A 12,945-nucleotide genomic window follows, 5' to 3' on the forward strand; every position below is an offset into this window, starting at 1 on the left:
TTCTAGGAAAGGATCGGATGAATGAATACTACGTGGCCGTGGAAATCTTTGTTAGAAATAAAACTGTATAAAATATTTATTATTTACATGTAAAATTGACCGTCAATAGAATGTAATCCGCTTAGTCTAACTGATTGCTATACATCTCTTTCTATCTCCGCCGGAAAATCGGTGCTCACCTCTTCACCGTCTCCAGCGGCCAGTAATTTCTCCTGTTGCATCAGCTCCTCAATATACTGATCGGTTTCTGCGGCTTGTTGGGGATTCTGTTCCTCCAGTCGCTTCTGTTCTGCTTCAAACTTGGCGAAAAATGCTTCCTCTTCGGCTCTTCGATCCTTCTCAGCTTGTTTGGCCTCCTCCTGACGTTGTTCTTCTGCTTTTCGTTCCGCTTCCTCCTTTTCGAGCACCAGATGTTTTTTGTAGTCCATTTCGGAGACCCGCAGCTTAAGTTCCCGTTCTCGCTTGTCTTCTGCTACACTCGGGACCATGTAGCAGTTGGATTCTCTAGAGTAGGAAAATAAAACATTGGGGTTGCCAAGACAACAGCAATTTAGTATAAACTTACTTATAGATAACCTTCCTACGATCGTTCCATGGCCAAAGTCCGTTCCATTTGTCCGGCTGGAAAAAAATCGGTTCCGGTTAGAATTATACAACTCAGACCCGTCAATCAGATGTAGCTTACGTTTCGATTTGCACGCATCCTTGCTTCCCAGTCTAACAATGATCGATCGGCGTCACTTACTGAGGAAAAGAAACCATCTTTTGATCAACAAGTGTGGAACACTGTTCCAAACATTCGACACGGAAATGGGATGGGATAGGATAAAGAAAGGATGAGATTGTCTCGCGGGGTCGGATGAGAGAAAGAAACATAGAGAGTGCACTATTGGTCGCTAATCACGTTCAGTTTGTTTGCTAAAGTTCTTCTATCTTTTTTGAGAATGATCGTCCGAATGAAGCGTGATGTGTGACACGTAGATGAATGTTTTCTCCGTCACAGTACTTACAAGGTTGGAACCAATAGTCCACGGTCATTTCATCCTCACTTTCTTCCTCAACATCACTGTAATGCATTCAAATGTTGAATTATAACACCAACTATTTTCAATCGCCAGCTTACCCCCTAACGAAGATCTTCACAGTCCTTCCGGATTCCGCGATCAACTCCTGGGCCTGCGCCAGCGTTAGCTTGTCAGCGTAGGTCTCGTTGATTTTAGTAATCACATCATTCACCCGGATACCGGCCCGCCGCGCCAAGCCTTCCCGTTTGACCGCGATCACCGTCAGAGGTTCGAACTGATCAACCCCTCCGGTAACCTCGAAACCCCACAAGTTATCCACAAAGGACATGATCCGTTTGTCCAGTACCGTTGTTCCACTAACCCGAACATGGTATTGACAGTTTTTGAACGCCTCGATTGGCGGCAGAGCAAGCTCTTGAGCATCAACTGGAACGTCCATTTTCTTCACGCAGCGATTGACCGAATAACCCACTTTCAATGATCGGAAGTCTATTAAGATGAACTACTTCTGCTGCAAGCAGTTGATCGATTAAAATTTATCAAACAATTGAAGATTGTCTTAAAATACCGATTACTCAATGTCACCCGACACGAGATCGGACAGAAGCCGATCCGACGTAAAGGTTGTGAAGCATCTTCGGCATATCCGGCCGGATACCGAATTCTTTTTAGTTAGTGGATGAGTGTGCTTCCCGATCGGATGTCTGCAGTCATTATTATCTAAATAGCGAAAAAAGAGCTCTTCGGTGAAGCGTAAGTTGATCGTGCACTGTCGTAGTGCTGTCGGTCACTGACGTTGCAGAGCTCTGAACCTGAAGGTTGAAATTCCCTCTGATTGAAATCAGCACTTGACAAGTACACAGTCTTCACTGATCGTTGTTATTTATATTAGATAGTTGTAAATATCTAATGCTAATTTCGGTATAGAGCTCTAATCGACAGATCGACGCTAGTCAGTCATTATTCCAATCTTTGCTACTTGTGAGCTAACAACAGTTCAGATGCCAACTTATCGATTGGGTACCACACGGTACGGGTGGTTTAAAAGCGGAGAGAATGATCGGGAAAATTTCTCTTTCATTCGATCGTGCATTTGTCATCGTAGCCTAAAATAGATATACTAATGATGCATTGTTCTTGTTTTTCTGTCTGATGTCTGCCAAAAGCCGTTTTGTAGCTGCTAGGTGTAATCCAATCCGATACTTTTTCCTAACGAAAAAAACTACGTTTTATGAGAAACTTTCCCTAAAACGCCTGTTGTTAGACAGTTCGCAATGCTGTTGGCAATGATCATCATGCGACTATGAAGAAGCTCGAGTGAAAAGATCGAGGTTGATATTGGCGCCACGGTCCTTTTGAAAATATTTGCGCGGGTTAATAGTGAAATAGTTTCGTGTTTGTGGCATTCAATGTTACTTCCTGTACATACAACTAATATTGTTCAACTTGACGTACAGTACAAATTATGGCAATTCGGTAACTTTGATCTGTATCTACATATTGAATCATTGGCGATCTAATGTAAAAGGTGAAGTAATCCAAGTATGCTAGAAAACAAAATTACAGTATTTTAAATCATTTGACATTTATCCCCCTCCTTGTATGATGTAGCTATCTGCCAAAACAATTGTCTCTTGAAACAGTTTATAAGGGCATCAACAGTGTTCAATAAAGAAAATGATTGGTTTGAGGGCTAGTGCCAGCAACTAATAGAAGAGAAGACCGCAGCAAGGGCGTGGATGCTGTAGTATCGTTCGAGATCGAACGAAGAGCAAACGCGTGAATGAAACACGGAAGTTTTACGAGAAGGACAAACACTCGTGTAACGGCTATATGTCACAAGCCAATATGCGTAAGGTTGTTAGTGGCAACCTGCTTACGGCGAATTGTGACGTAATCGATAGGTGTAGTGGTGTAGGTAGGGGGTAGTTTTGGTGATCAAAGCCACACCAAAATTAATTCAGTACGAAATTCAATGTCTCCAGTAAAGTTTTCGAGAATGCTATTACAACCAACTTTGTTGAAGAAATGAATGCTCCATGTATTATAATATGTTACACTATTTGTAAAAGCAATCATTAAAGGGGGGAGTAAGGGTTTCAGCCTGAAAAAACACTTGTTTGTGATTTTTTTAGAACTTTGCGTGAAGTGAATTGATCGAAACTTTTGTACATTATAATTTCATTTCAATAACATTCTGTAATTTTTCTATGCAAAAATAGCGACGAACGACTTGATGACGAAGCTTTTTGTAGAACGTCTCTGCAAAAACATGGTTTGCGGTGTTACCTGCCATTCGAAAACTACTTTACCGGTTTCTTTCAAGCTTTGCATACACATTCTATGTAAAAAATACCTAACCCCTACGTTGAGTTTTCGAGATAAATTTTCAATCGGTCAGTGTGATATGGCTTCCCGAGCAAATGAAAAGCCCTTAATACCCCCATGTAAATGGTCCAATTTCACCCCCACTTCATGGTGTTTTGATGGTGTTTTAAAAGGAATCAACTCATGAAAACTCCATCACCATGGTCCGGTAGATCGCATATAAAAAACATAGTTTTTGAGTATTACGGATTATAGAGACCATTTTATGGTGTTTTGAGTAATGTGAAACTTGGCACGGATCAAATTTATGGTCTTTTTAAGAGGTTGTATGGTGTCTGAGCCCATGAGAATTTGCTCAGGTTTACCGCATAACCGTTACCAAGGATCCGAAGGGGAAGCAGTGGCTCCTCGCAAGCAAACCTCTGATCCGCTCATTTGCCCGAATTCTTCAACATAAAGGCTATGATTTAGTTTATGTCCTAAGAAACAAGAGCGCTGTAACTGAAGTGATGTGGCGCAGGTCAATGATATTTATGTATTCTACTACGTCAGTAAATATGCAGCAAGGGGGATCATTCTTTTAAATCTTGTTATCACTTCCAACCTTCTTTGGCATAATGGCTCTTAGGTATATTGCCCATTCGGCCTTATGAGAATTCGGCTTAATGTCTTTCGATAGGATGACCCAGCATCGCCTGAGAGTTTCGTCGAGATCGGGTCGTCCACCGCCCGGAGATTAGAGCGAGTAGATCGGGACGAAGCGGCAAGCTAAATGGTTCACAGAAACGAACATCGGTATCGGGATTAGGATAGATTCACCACCGTGGACTATCCGACAGTATCATGACAATAATGGGAGCTAATTGGCTCAGGAAACAGGCATCGGTATCGAGAGAAATTCCGCCACCGAGGAGTTCTCAGTCGGAGTAGTTTCACCGCCGGACTATAGCCGTCTAGTCGGCTCGATAAAGCTGGGTGCTAAATGATTCAAGCAAACGGCTATCGATGTCGGGAGCAATTCCTCCACGGGGAACTCTCCTTCGGAGTAGAGTGAGTTCACTGCCGGGGACTATGCGAGTAGTTCGTGATAAGGCTGGAAGCTGAATGACTCACGGAAAACAGGAGTTAAATGTAATCAACAGCTAAACGACTCACTGAGACGAGAATTGAATGGCGATAGATGGAGACGAAAAGTAAGAGAAGAGTCAAGATTGAAATGGCTCAAATGTCGCGCCATTTCGTGGATCAAGTGAGATAGCTGCGGAAAACTCGCGAGCTAAAAATGGTAACATGATCTATAGCTTTTGGCGATTTCCTATGGATCTGGTGAGCAAATGTAAGCTCATTTTAAACTGGGTGGCAATGGGAGTGCGCTGGCTATCATAGGAGCAGCATTCTGTTCCATGCTATGCACATGGACCTAGCAATCTTAAGGTGAAGTTTGATGATTGGAAGCAAGGGATATAGGGCCAACATTTTTGATGCTCTACCACCACGCTGTCAATAAATACTATTTATCCAAAGAAGATTAGAAACTTTCTTGCTTTACGTAAAGTAGTACTAGAAGTAATTCCACAGAGTACGCCTGGTCAAGTTAGGAAATGCTCAAGGCTACAAGAAGTGTCATTAAATGGAGGAATCATCCAACCACATACTATGCGACGGTTCACCTCTTGCTAAAACACAATGAACTCAGCCCTGTCTAATGCGTATTCGCAATAGTTTTTTTGTATAAGACTTACTTAACGATTACACTAACGAGGATTTTAAAGCAGCGAACGATTTACTGAAACGAAACTGATCCTAGTATTCGCTGCAAGATGATAAAATGTGTTGCACTGCAACTGCAATTAGATTTCTCTAAGGTTTGTGTAATCAGTAAGCCTTGCCTTGGCATCGCTTTATACAAGACACTGGTACTACCCGTTACAATTAAGAACCCTTAATCATGGCCATTGCAGTATTGTTATCCGAAGGATAATAGAAACAGCAAACGTTAAGCGTTAAGCAGCAATATCGGATGAAAGGCTGGCGGACCAAGACCAAGTAGCCTGAGAATTTGTAATTCATACGGCCATGATTCTGGGCAATATCGTGATGACTGATTTCATTTGTCGACAATTCATTGGGCTTGTTCGGATGCAGTGAAACTCGAATGATCACTTATTCGTTTTATATTCATTCAATGTTATAAGTAAATTAAAAGTATAATGCATCATTTAATCTAGGTGATAAAAATAACTACAGTTGGTTGCTAAGGTGACCTACAGTCTATCGAACACGTTATATGATGCAATTGGCTAAAAGTTCGACTAATCTCGAAATGAAGTAATGAAATTGAAAAGCTTGCTGAAACAACATTCTTACGCTCTACAAACACGGCGCAGTTGGGAAGTAGGAGAAGGTTCGAAAAAAATCATCTGACCATCGGCTGGTGAGGTTGTTTGTTATAAAAATAAGTTCGCCACTTTTTGGCAAACATAGCAAAACAATCGACGCCAGTATACAATATGCACAAACTTTGATCCGTTGTTTCAACACGGTGACACACACTGTCCATGGGCGGTGTTTTGATTTCGATCCGATCCAGTTATTTTTACCAACCATGGTTATTGTTTCGGTCATTGGGAACGAATTTGGCACGTGCCAGTCCAAATCAAATCGAGTTTTACAGGAGATCACGAGGTCCGGTGGGGGAGATGTGCAGGATTTTCGAAGAATCGTGAGAATAGATGCCAATCACAGTTTGTCGATGTCGGTGAGCAACGATCGGATGACGGATGAAATAGATGAGGAGGTCAATTTTGGTACAAGAACACCCGAGATTTACGGGGTTGGAAAATGGTTTCGTCATGCATTACCTTCCGCACATCTTCCTCGGCCAGCACCATCTCCGGACGCAGCTCGATGCCCGTCTTCGGTGGGTCCTTGTCGTGGATCAATTTGTAGACGTCGCTGTTTTTGATGAAACTAAGGTCTTTCTCTGGCTTCTGGTACTTGAGGAAGTTAACCCTAGAGATGAGTATAAAAACAACCATTAGGAACAGGTTGCTGGTTTAGAGAGCTTTGTTCGCGAAGGAAACATCTAGCAAAACGAATTCTGAAGTGTGGATGTATGAGGACAAACTTTTACCTTTTTGAACAGCTCCTGCTCGAACTTTTCAACCAGAACTTCGCAGTTTGAAAACTTTTTCGAGGTAGTTCTTTAAAATTTGGAAACAGTTAGACCATGAGAATGACACGGATGCCGTATACATACCGATAGACCTTGGGTTTCTTTTCCTTGTTTTCTGCCCAGTAGTAGTTCCAAAATTTCACCTAAAACACAAAATGACGGTTGTTATATGGCTTTGATTTATTAGTTAAACGTGACGTGATGATGAAAGTTGATGTGGTGTTGAGTGCAGTGTGTTTGACATTAGCCACAAATTGGTCATGTTAAGCACGGAACCGAGACCTGCTCTGCCAAGGGGTATTCGATTCTGGGGACATCAACGCACACAAAGTAATGACATTACCTATCGTCGTATCCCAGATGGGGGCTTTCGTAGAAGTTCCTACGAGAGAAATGAGCGAAAATCATGTCAGATGAAAAACGACTAACTTTGAATGATGATCACCATGGTGCCTGTAAAGAACAACTTTTAACTATAATAATACTCTAATTACCCTAACGTAGTTCCCTGGATCAGTTCGGCCTGCGAGCTGATAACTTCGGCGATGAACTGCTCGTTGAAGGCGTCCTTAGCGTTGCGCCATTTGCGACCACCCGGCAGATAAATGGGACGTTCCTGGGGTGTTAACGGACCGAACGCACTTACGGCTCTCTTCTTCTTCTTGACGACCTGCATCTTGAGTTCATCTTGAACCGCCGTCCGGGTGTTTCCGTCGTTCGTACCCCCTTGAGATGATTCTTCCGAACTCTGCGTGGGTGGGTGTGGATTAGTAAGGATGACGGGGATTGAAAGCGATTAGATTGAGGATTTGTAATGGAATAGTACTAGATATTAGTTAAAGCAAGCCACCCAAAGTCCGAGGTAAGATATCCACAACATTTAGGTTCCCTGTGTGTCATTTGTGGCTAAATGGTAAAATCAATATGTTGTTAAAATCAAGCTATTTGGTAGAATGTTGTTCCTTGTGCTTCTATAATTTGTGGATTAAATATAGGGGGTGTAAATTCCGGCGTAGATTCGGGTGAAGATTGTGTTTTCGATAGTTGTGAAAGTGTCCTAAGATATCTGCGTATGATCTGTTTCTGTTTCAGTAGCTCTTCCTCTCCAACCGGTTCCGGTTTGATATTTAGTGGCAGTGTAATGTACTCTACTTCCTCTTCATCGTACCGAGCCAAGTAACACATCCGTGACTTGACTGCCCAATCCACTGTCTGATATTGTGGTTTCTGTATTGAATAACGCGAGTGTAGTGCATTTCCAGACATTTAGAATCATCTATGTTATCGGTTATCGGAGGAACCGCTGGAGTCCCTCAACTTACCTTATCGTTCCGATCGGTCCACTCAATGTCGTGTTCCCTCATTTTTTCCTTCAATTTCTCCAACTGTTCCTCGGTGAAAACGATGTGTTCTCCCTCGTCGCAGCTAGCGAACTGATCAGTGGGTTCAGTTTCCGTTTTACAATATTCGGTGACCTCAAACGTTTCCGACACTTCCGCAACGATTTCCGATGCTGCTTCGGTACTGCTGTGCACCACGTTCGTCAATGACCCTTCTGTAAGAAAATAGTTACACATTGTCACACACACTACACGCACGCCCGTAATCGATAGCTCAGCCTTGCCATACCCGCAAGGCTTTCCCACCCTAGAGAATTACTATGAGCTTTCTTACTACAGACGGAATAAGTTGTGTGTTTGTGTGTATGTGATTTGTGATGCTGTGTAGTGCCACGAGATCACAAAATATTCTAATACCTTCAGGACGTGGGGTAACACTTTTAGATTTTCGTTTTGGTTGTGCTAGAGCAGATAACTGCTCGGTAAGCGCAGAAATCGTGGCTTGGATCGTGTTAGGTAGGCTCGATAGGGCCTCCAACTGTTTCTGGACGTTCTCCAACTGGGCACGGAATTCTTCCGATGTCTCTGCTTCTTCCTCCTGTTCGTCCACTGGGACATCAGCATCACCTACTATCGCAGGGCCAAGGTTATAATCATTGCAAAGCGTGTCAGGACTGGGATCGGGATTTTCAGCCGGATCGATGTAGGGGTCATCGGAAGTAGGATCGGGGTAGCCTGTGTTACCTGTGCTCTGCATTGCTGGCTGTTCCGCTTCTAGAATCTTAATTGTTTCCACCTCAGCTTCCGTTCGAGCAGTGAGATATTCGTCGTACAGTGGTATTGGCTCTGGTTCAGGAACTGGCTCCTAGATCAAATCGTACACAATCAACTTTGAACACTTCGCGACAACGAGCGGAAATTCGATCGTGTGGCCTTCAACTTTCGTCGACAGTAGAAGACTATTAATGTAGACTACTCGCGATAGAAAACTTACCGGCGATTTGGGTGGCTTGTAGTCGGGTGCGATTTTCGGTTTCGGCTGTTTCACGATTCGTACCTGATAGCGTTCCGTCGGAGGATTCAACTCGCGCAATCGCTCTTCGCGTGTCTTCGGTGGAGGTCGCGATGGTTTCTGCATAAACGTAGTTCGCTTCTTCTCTTCGCCCTGTAAAATCTCGTTGTTGAGCGTTTTGAATACTTCACTCTGTTTAAACACTTCGGATGCGGGCATCAGTCTTTTGAAGTTAACCCTGATAGAGGAATAGAGAACAATTGAATTGACTCGTCTCCAGAATCCTTCCAGTACCAAATAACCTACCCAATTACGTTATGTTGTTTAAGCACTTCAGCTTCTCCGGAGAGGATCTCGGCAATCTGCTCATCTGTGATTGGTACATCCGGGATCTTTTCTTCGATTTCTCTCTCTTCTCTGCTCTGCACGCTGGCTGCACAGAACGGTTTCGGACAAGTATTGATATACTCGACCTCTCCGGTTGGAGTACGCTCCTTGACCACACGCTGCTGGGGCGGAACTTCTCGTGCCCTGAAATCCGATTCATCTAGCATAAACAAATCAAGTCATATCGTCGTTCGGAACTAACCTTAAAATGCCGAGCACAAATCGATTCCCAGCGCACGCCAACAGCTGATGGGCATCGTAGTACGAGAGATTATTGGTTGGTATATCGTTGATACGCACCACCACGTCACCGATGTGCATGCCAACCTCCTCGGCGATGCTTCCGGGTATGATCTACAGTCGAAAAGAAAAAGCGCACTCTGATAGTAAATTGAATCTATTTTTAACGTACGCATCGCGATCGGTGAGATCCACTTTGCACTCGTCGATCGCTGGCAAAAAAAATCCTTTCGTTGTCGAACTTTGTTTTAGATTAGATTCAACAGCTGACGCGTTTTCCAACATGGCGACCGTTAGTGAGAAAATTTCAATAAATTTCTTTGATTAAATTGTTGCACACGGTTGACGCCAACTCAGTGCTTTTTGAAGGTGTTTACAAAGCGTATCATAGGAAACATCTTGACATAGATCGATTGCTTGTTTATTTTCTGTCAGAGTTTTACCTCCGTTACGTAACCAATAACCGTTTTTCTTTTTCAAAATTGACGGATTTTTTAAATTTTTGACTGAGTAACTAGGAACTCTTTGAAAATAACAATTTACGTGACTTTCACCCTTCCCAACTCACTCTAACGACCTGCAGGGGAACATCAAAATCCGCTCCGCCGACGAGTTTGAACCCAAACGGAGTAGTGTTGTCGTATCTGGCAATAGCTATATCCAGCACCATCTTGAAGTTCTTCACACCTCAACAGATAAAAGATCCGGGATACAAAAATACAAAATCAATTTTTAAATATTTCAAAAACAGATCTTTTGCATTCGCTACAATGCACAACTATCCTTGCGAGCGTACGGTGACTTAATGAGGATGAACCTTCGAATCAATCGAATCACTTTTACCGATCATCGGGGGATCGGCTGGCCGGGATATGATCGTGTTCCCGAACGAGCGATTCATTTACGCACGATCGAGCACGTGGGGTGGCTTCCGTTTGGTAAACAAACGAAACGATGCATCGATGAGTCCCTTTCGATGATCATCAGTAATAGATCGAACCATCAGAAAGTAGCGTGAGCTTATCCCGTCGAAGATAAGCGTGTATACTATAATGATTATGTTGCCCCACCCTAGTGTACACTATACACTGTATAGTGTACACTAGGGTGGGGCAACATAATCATTATTTCAAAACTGTTTAGGGTCTATGAAAAATTTGCTTTTGAGAAATTCATCTGAACAAAAATCAAGGCTAAGTTCGTTTGATATTCAATTTGGTACACCGGTAGTGATATAAATATTTGGTATTCAATTCGAACCATCGAAAACCCCTAAGTACTAAAGCAAGCACTATATTTACTATATAACAGCTTTTCAACTTTGCAAATGTCTACAAGCTTTAAACATGCTTTGCAAATGCTTATAAGTGCTACGAATATCAAGCATTAAAACAGGTAACCAACAAGCATTAGTGTATGCAGTAAAATAGCATATAATTTGCATTTTAGATGCATCTTGCAGTATATTAGTATTCTTTATGCATAACTGTTGTTAATCAGCATTCAAAAAACTGTTTAAAAACTTTTTTTCAGTAAGCAGCATTCTGAATGCACAAGAGCAGTAAAAACGCGTTTTCATGGCACAGCACTAATGAAGCCGTATATTTTGCCAAAAGCGACTTTTAAATAGCATTTGAAACGACTTAAATGCTTATCAGGTAGCCGCTAAGACGCATTCTGCTTGCTTATTAGTTACCTGGGTACTGTAGAGCCCAAAAACCTCTAGCTATAAACCAGATACGGTAGTCACCGATGCCATTTTAATGCCTATTACAGTTGACATTTTCATTACTCTAAAACAATAAATTCAAAATCAAAACAAATATGATATGAGGCGCATTGTTAGCATAGGAAACCTTATCAGCTTCTGAGATTTGGGTATGTCGTTGTAAATAAATTTAAAGGGACAAAACTTTCGTGCCATAAAGTGCTATGTGCACTTTCCGATGATTTGTTTCAATTTAATGGGAGTCCCAAATAAAGTTGCTTCACAGAAAAAAACGCTGTACAAAATAACACATTGAGTATTTTCTTTTGAAAATTTGGGTAGAAGCAGTTTAGAGTGTATTGTTTATACTGTATTTTTATAGCTGTCAGTTTTCCGAAAATTAAAAATAATGGCGTCACCCGAAAAGCGAATTGATTTTGCGCAAGCACCTGGAAAATCCTTAACTCTCTCATCGAGACATCGGAAAACAACTCGGAATCGTGCAGTCAACGGTGAGTCGTGTGATTAAACGTTACTACCAAACTCTGAACATCGAACGGAAGGAGAAACGCGGTCAGAATAGATGTTATATTAGTGATCAGGATCACAAGCGTATAGTGAAAGAGTTAGCGAAATCCCAATTCTTCGATAAGGGATGTAGTCAAAAGGATGAATCTGTCCAGATCCTTCGTTCAGAGAGCCAAGGACCGGAGGGACTGCATACGCCCAAAATTCAGATGGCTCCAAATCGTGACGAACGGCAAAATACGGTGGGAAGTCACGAGCCTGTAAACTGTACACCCAGATGCTGACGAAGCCTCATCGAAGGACGCAGACAGAACGATCAGCAAGAAGCAGAGGGTAAAGTACGATTCACACGATACATCACCTTGCCTGCGTCACCGGTAGAGAACGTCAAAATTAGTTTCATGTTCACACAACATCAAGAGCACGGAACGGTTTGCCGTACGGCACGTGTGAACGGGCACACGAGAAACGCATTTAATTTATCCTGACGGAACGGTGACGTTCCGTAGACGTTCTCTTCCGTTGACGGAAGCTGATGTATCGTCTTAATCGGGCTTAAAGTACGATTCAGACGATACATCAGCTTCCGTCAACGTCAACGGAACGTCACCGTTCCGTCAGGATAAGTTACATGCAGTTAAATGGAGGCATTCACACACAACATCAACGGAACGGAATGTTTTGACGTACGGCATGTGTGAACGGGCACAACAGAAAAGTATTAAACTTATCCTGACGGAACGGTGACGTTTCGTTGACGTTGACGGAAGCTGATGTATCGTCTGAATCGTACTTAAACCTGACCATTCAACACTGCGAAAAAATATACATGGAGTGGAAAGCAGTGCGCCCAGGATAGACGCCAGAATTATTCGATTACATTTCTCGACAAACATGTGATTACGGCCTAAAAGCCAGCTGTCAAAATCCACTTTGAATGGAAATTCCAGACAAACCGTTACTAGTCGAACACAGTTCACAACAGTTTATGAAAGAGAAAACTTTTCTCTTTCCTTTACTACCAACATCTGTGATTGGCGTGTAACGGTTTGTCCGAAATTTCCATTCAAAGTGGATTTGTTACGGCCTAAAAGCCAACTGTCAGTTGGCTTTTAGGCCGTAATCATATGTTTGTCGAGATTTTTATCTTTATTTAATGGTAATTTTTCGTATCTTTGGAGCGCATGACTTTTCTTTACATT

At 42.4% G+C, this 12,945-nt stretch overlaps 2 protein-coding genes across 7 annotated transcripts; both read right to left on the minus strand.

The window, feature by feature from the left end:
* Positions 1 to 51: 51 nt before the first annotated feature.
* On the minus strand, positions 52 to 1,590 carry LOC131676760 (golgin subfamily A member 6-like protein 26). Of its 2 annotated transcripts, none has more exons than XM_058956053.1 (5): positions 1,124 to 1,590; positions 1,011 to 1,066; positions 686 to 744; positions 566 to 621; positions 52 to 504 (listed from the first exon to the last, which is right to left on the minus strand). In XM_058956053.1, exons 1-5 carry the CDS (start codon positions 1,462 to 1,464, stop codon positions 138 to 140), a joined length of 879 nt encoding a protein of 292 aa, XP_058812036.1. In that variant the 5' UTR covers positions 1,465 to 1,590; the 3' UTR covers positions 52 to 137. The 2 variants fall into 2 exon arrangements, with proteins under 2 accessions (XP_058812036.1, XP_058812035.1); XM_058956052.1 differs by having other exon boundaries at positions 686 to 762.
* Positions 1,591 to 5,512: 3,922 nt separating this feature from the next.
* On the minus strand, positions 5,513 to 10,300 carry LOC131676762 (uncharacterized). Of its 5 annotated transcripts, none has more exons than XM_058956058.1 (9): positions 10,076 to 10,300; positions 9,470 to 9,621; positions 9,187 to 9,411; positions 8,863 to 9,118; positions 8,613 to 8,733; positions 8,286 to 8,495; positions 7,851 to 8,083; positions 7,023 to 7,276; positions 5,513 to 6,365 (listed from the first exon to the last, which is right to left on the minus strand). In XM_058956058.1, exons 1-9 carry the CDS (start codon positions 10,175 to 10,177, stop codon positions 6,152 to 6,154), a joined length of 1,767 nt encoding a protein of 588 aa, XP_058812041.1. In that variant the 5' UTR covers positions 10,178 to 10,300; the 3' UTR covers positions 5,513 to 6,151. The 5 variants fall into 5 exon arrangements, with proteins under 5 accessions (XP_058812041.1, XP_058812039.1, XP_058812038.1 ...); XM_058956056.1 differs by having other exon boundaries at positions 8,286 to 8,498; XM_058956055.1 differs by having other exon boundaries at positions 5,513 to 5,905; positions 6,215 to 6,365; positions 8,286 to 8,733.
* Between the last annotated feature and the right edge of the window lie 2,645 nt (positions 10,301 to 12,945).

The sequence above is a fragment of the Topomyia yanbarensis genome, chromosome 1 (genome assembly GCF_030247195.1).
Source record: "Topomyia yanbarensis strain Yona2022 chromosome 1, ASM3024719v1, whole genome shotgun sequence".
NCBI lineage: Eukaryota > Metazoa > Arthropoda > Insecta > Diptera > Culicidae > Topomyia > Topomyia yanbarensis.

Bases quoted from the DNA above. Each gene is read 5' to 3' on its own strand.
- LOC131676760 (XM_058956052.1), bottom strand. From the start codon at position 1,464: ATGGACGTTCCAGTTGATGCTCAAGAGCTTGCTCTGCCGCCAATCGAG. The intron at 1,067-1,123 runs GTAAGCTGGCGA...AATGCATTACAG, and splicing joins GTGAAGATCTTCGTTAGGGG to TGATGTTGAGGAAGAAAGTG. The intron at 763-1,010 runs GTAAGTACTGTG...GTTGATCAAAAG, and splicing joins GGACTATTGGTTCCAACCTT to ATGGTTTCTTTTCCTCAGTA.
- LOC131676762 (XM_058956054.1), bottom strand. From the start codon at position 10,177: ATGGTGCTGGATATAGCTATTGCCAGATACGACAACACTACTCCGTTT. The intron at 7,277-7,850 runs GTAAGTTGAGGG...CCACCCACGCAG, and splicing joins GGACCGATCGGAACGATAAG to AGTTCGGAAGAATCATCTCA. The intron at 6,366-7,022 runs GTAATTAGAGTA...ACTCATCTCTAG, and splicing joins ATCCAGGGAACTACGTTAGG to GGTTAACTTCCTCAAGTACC.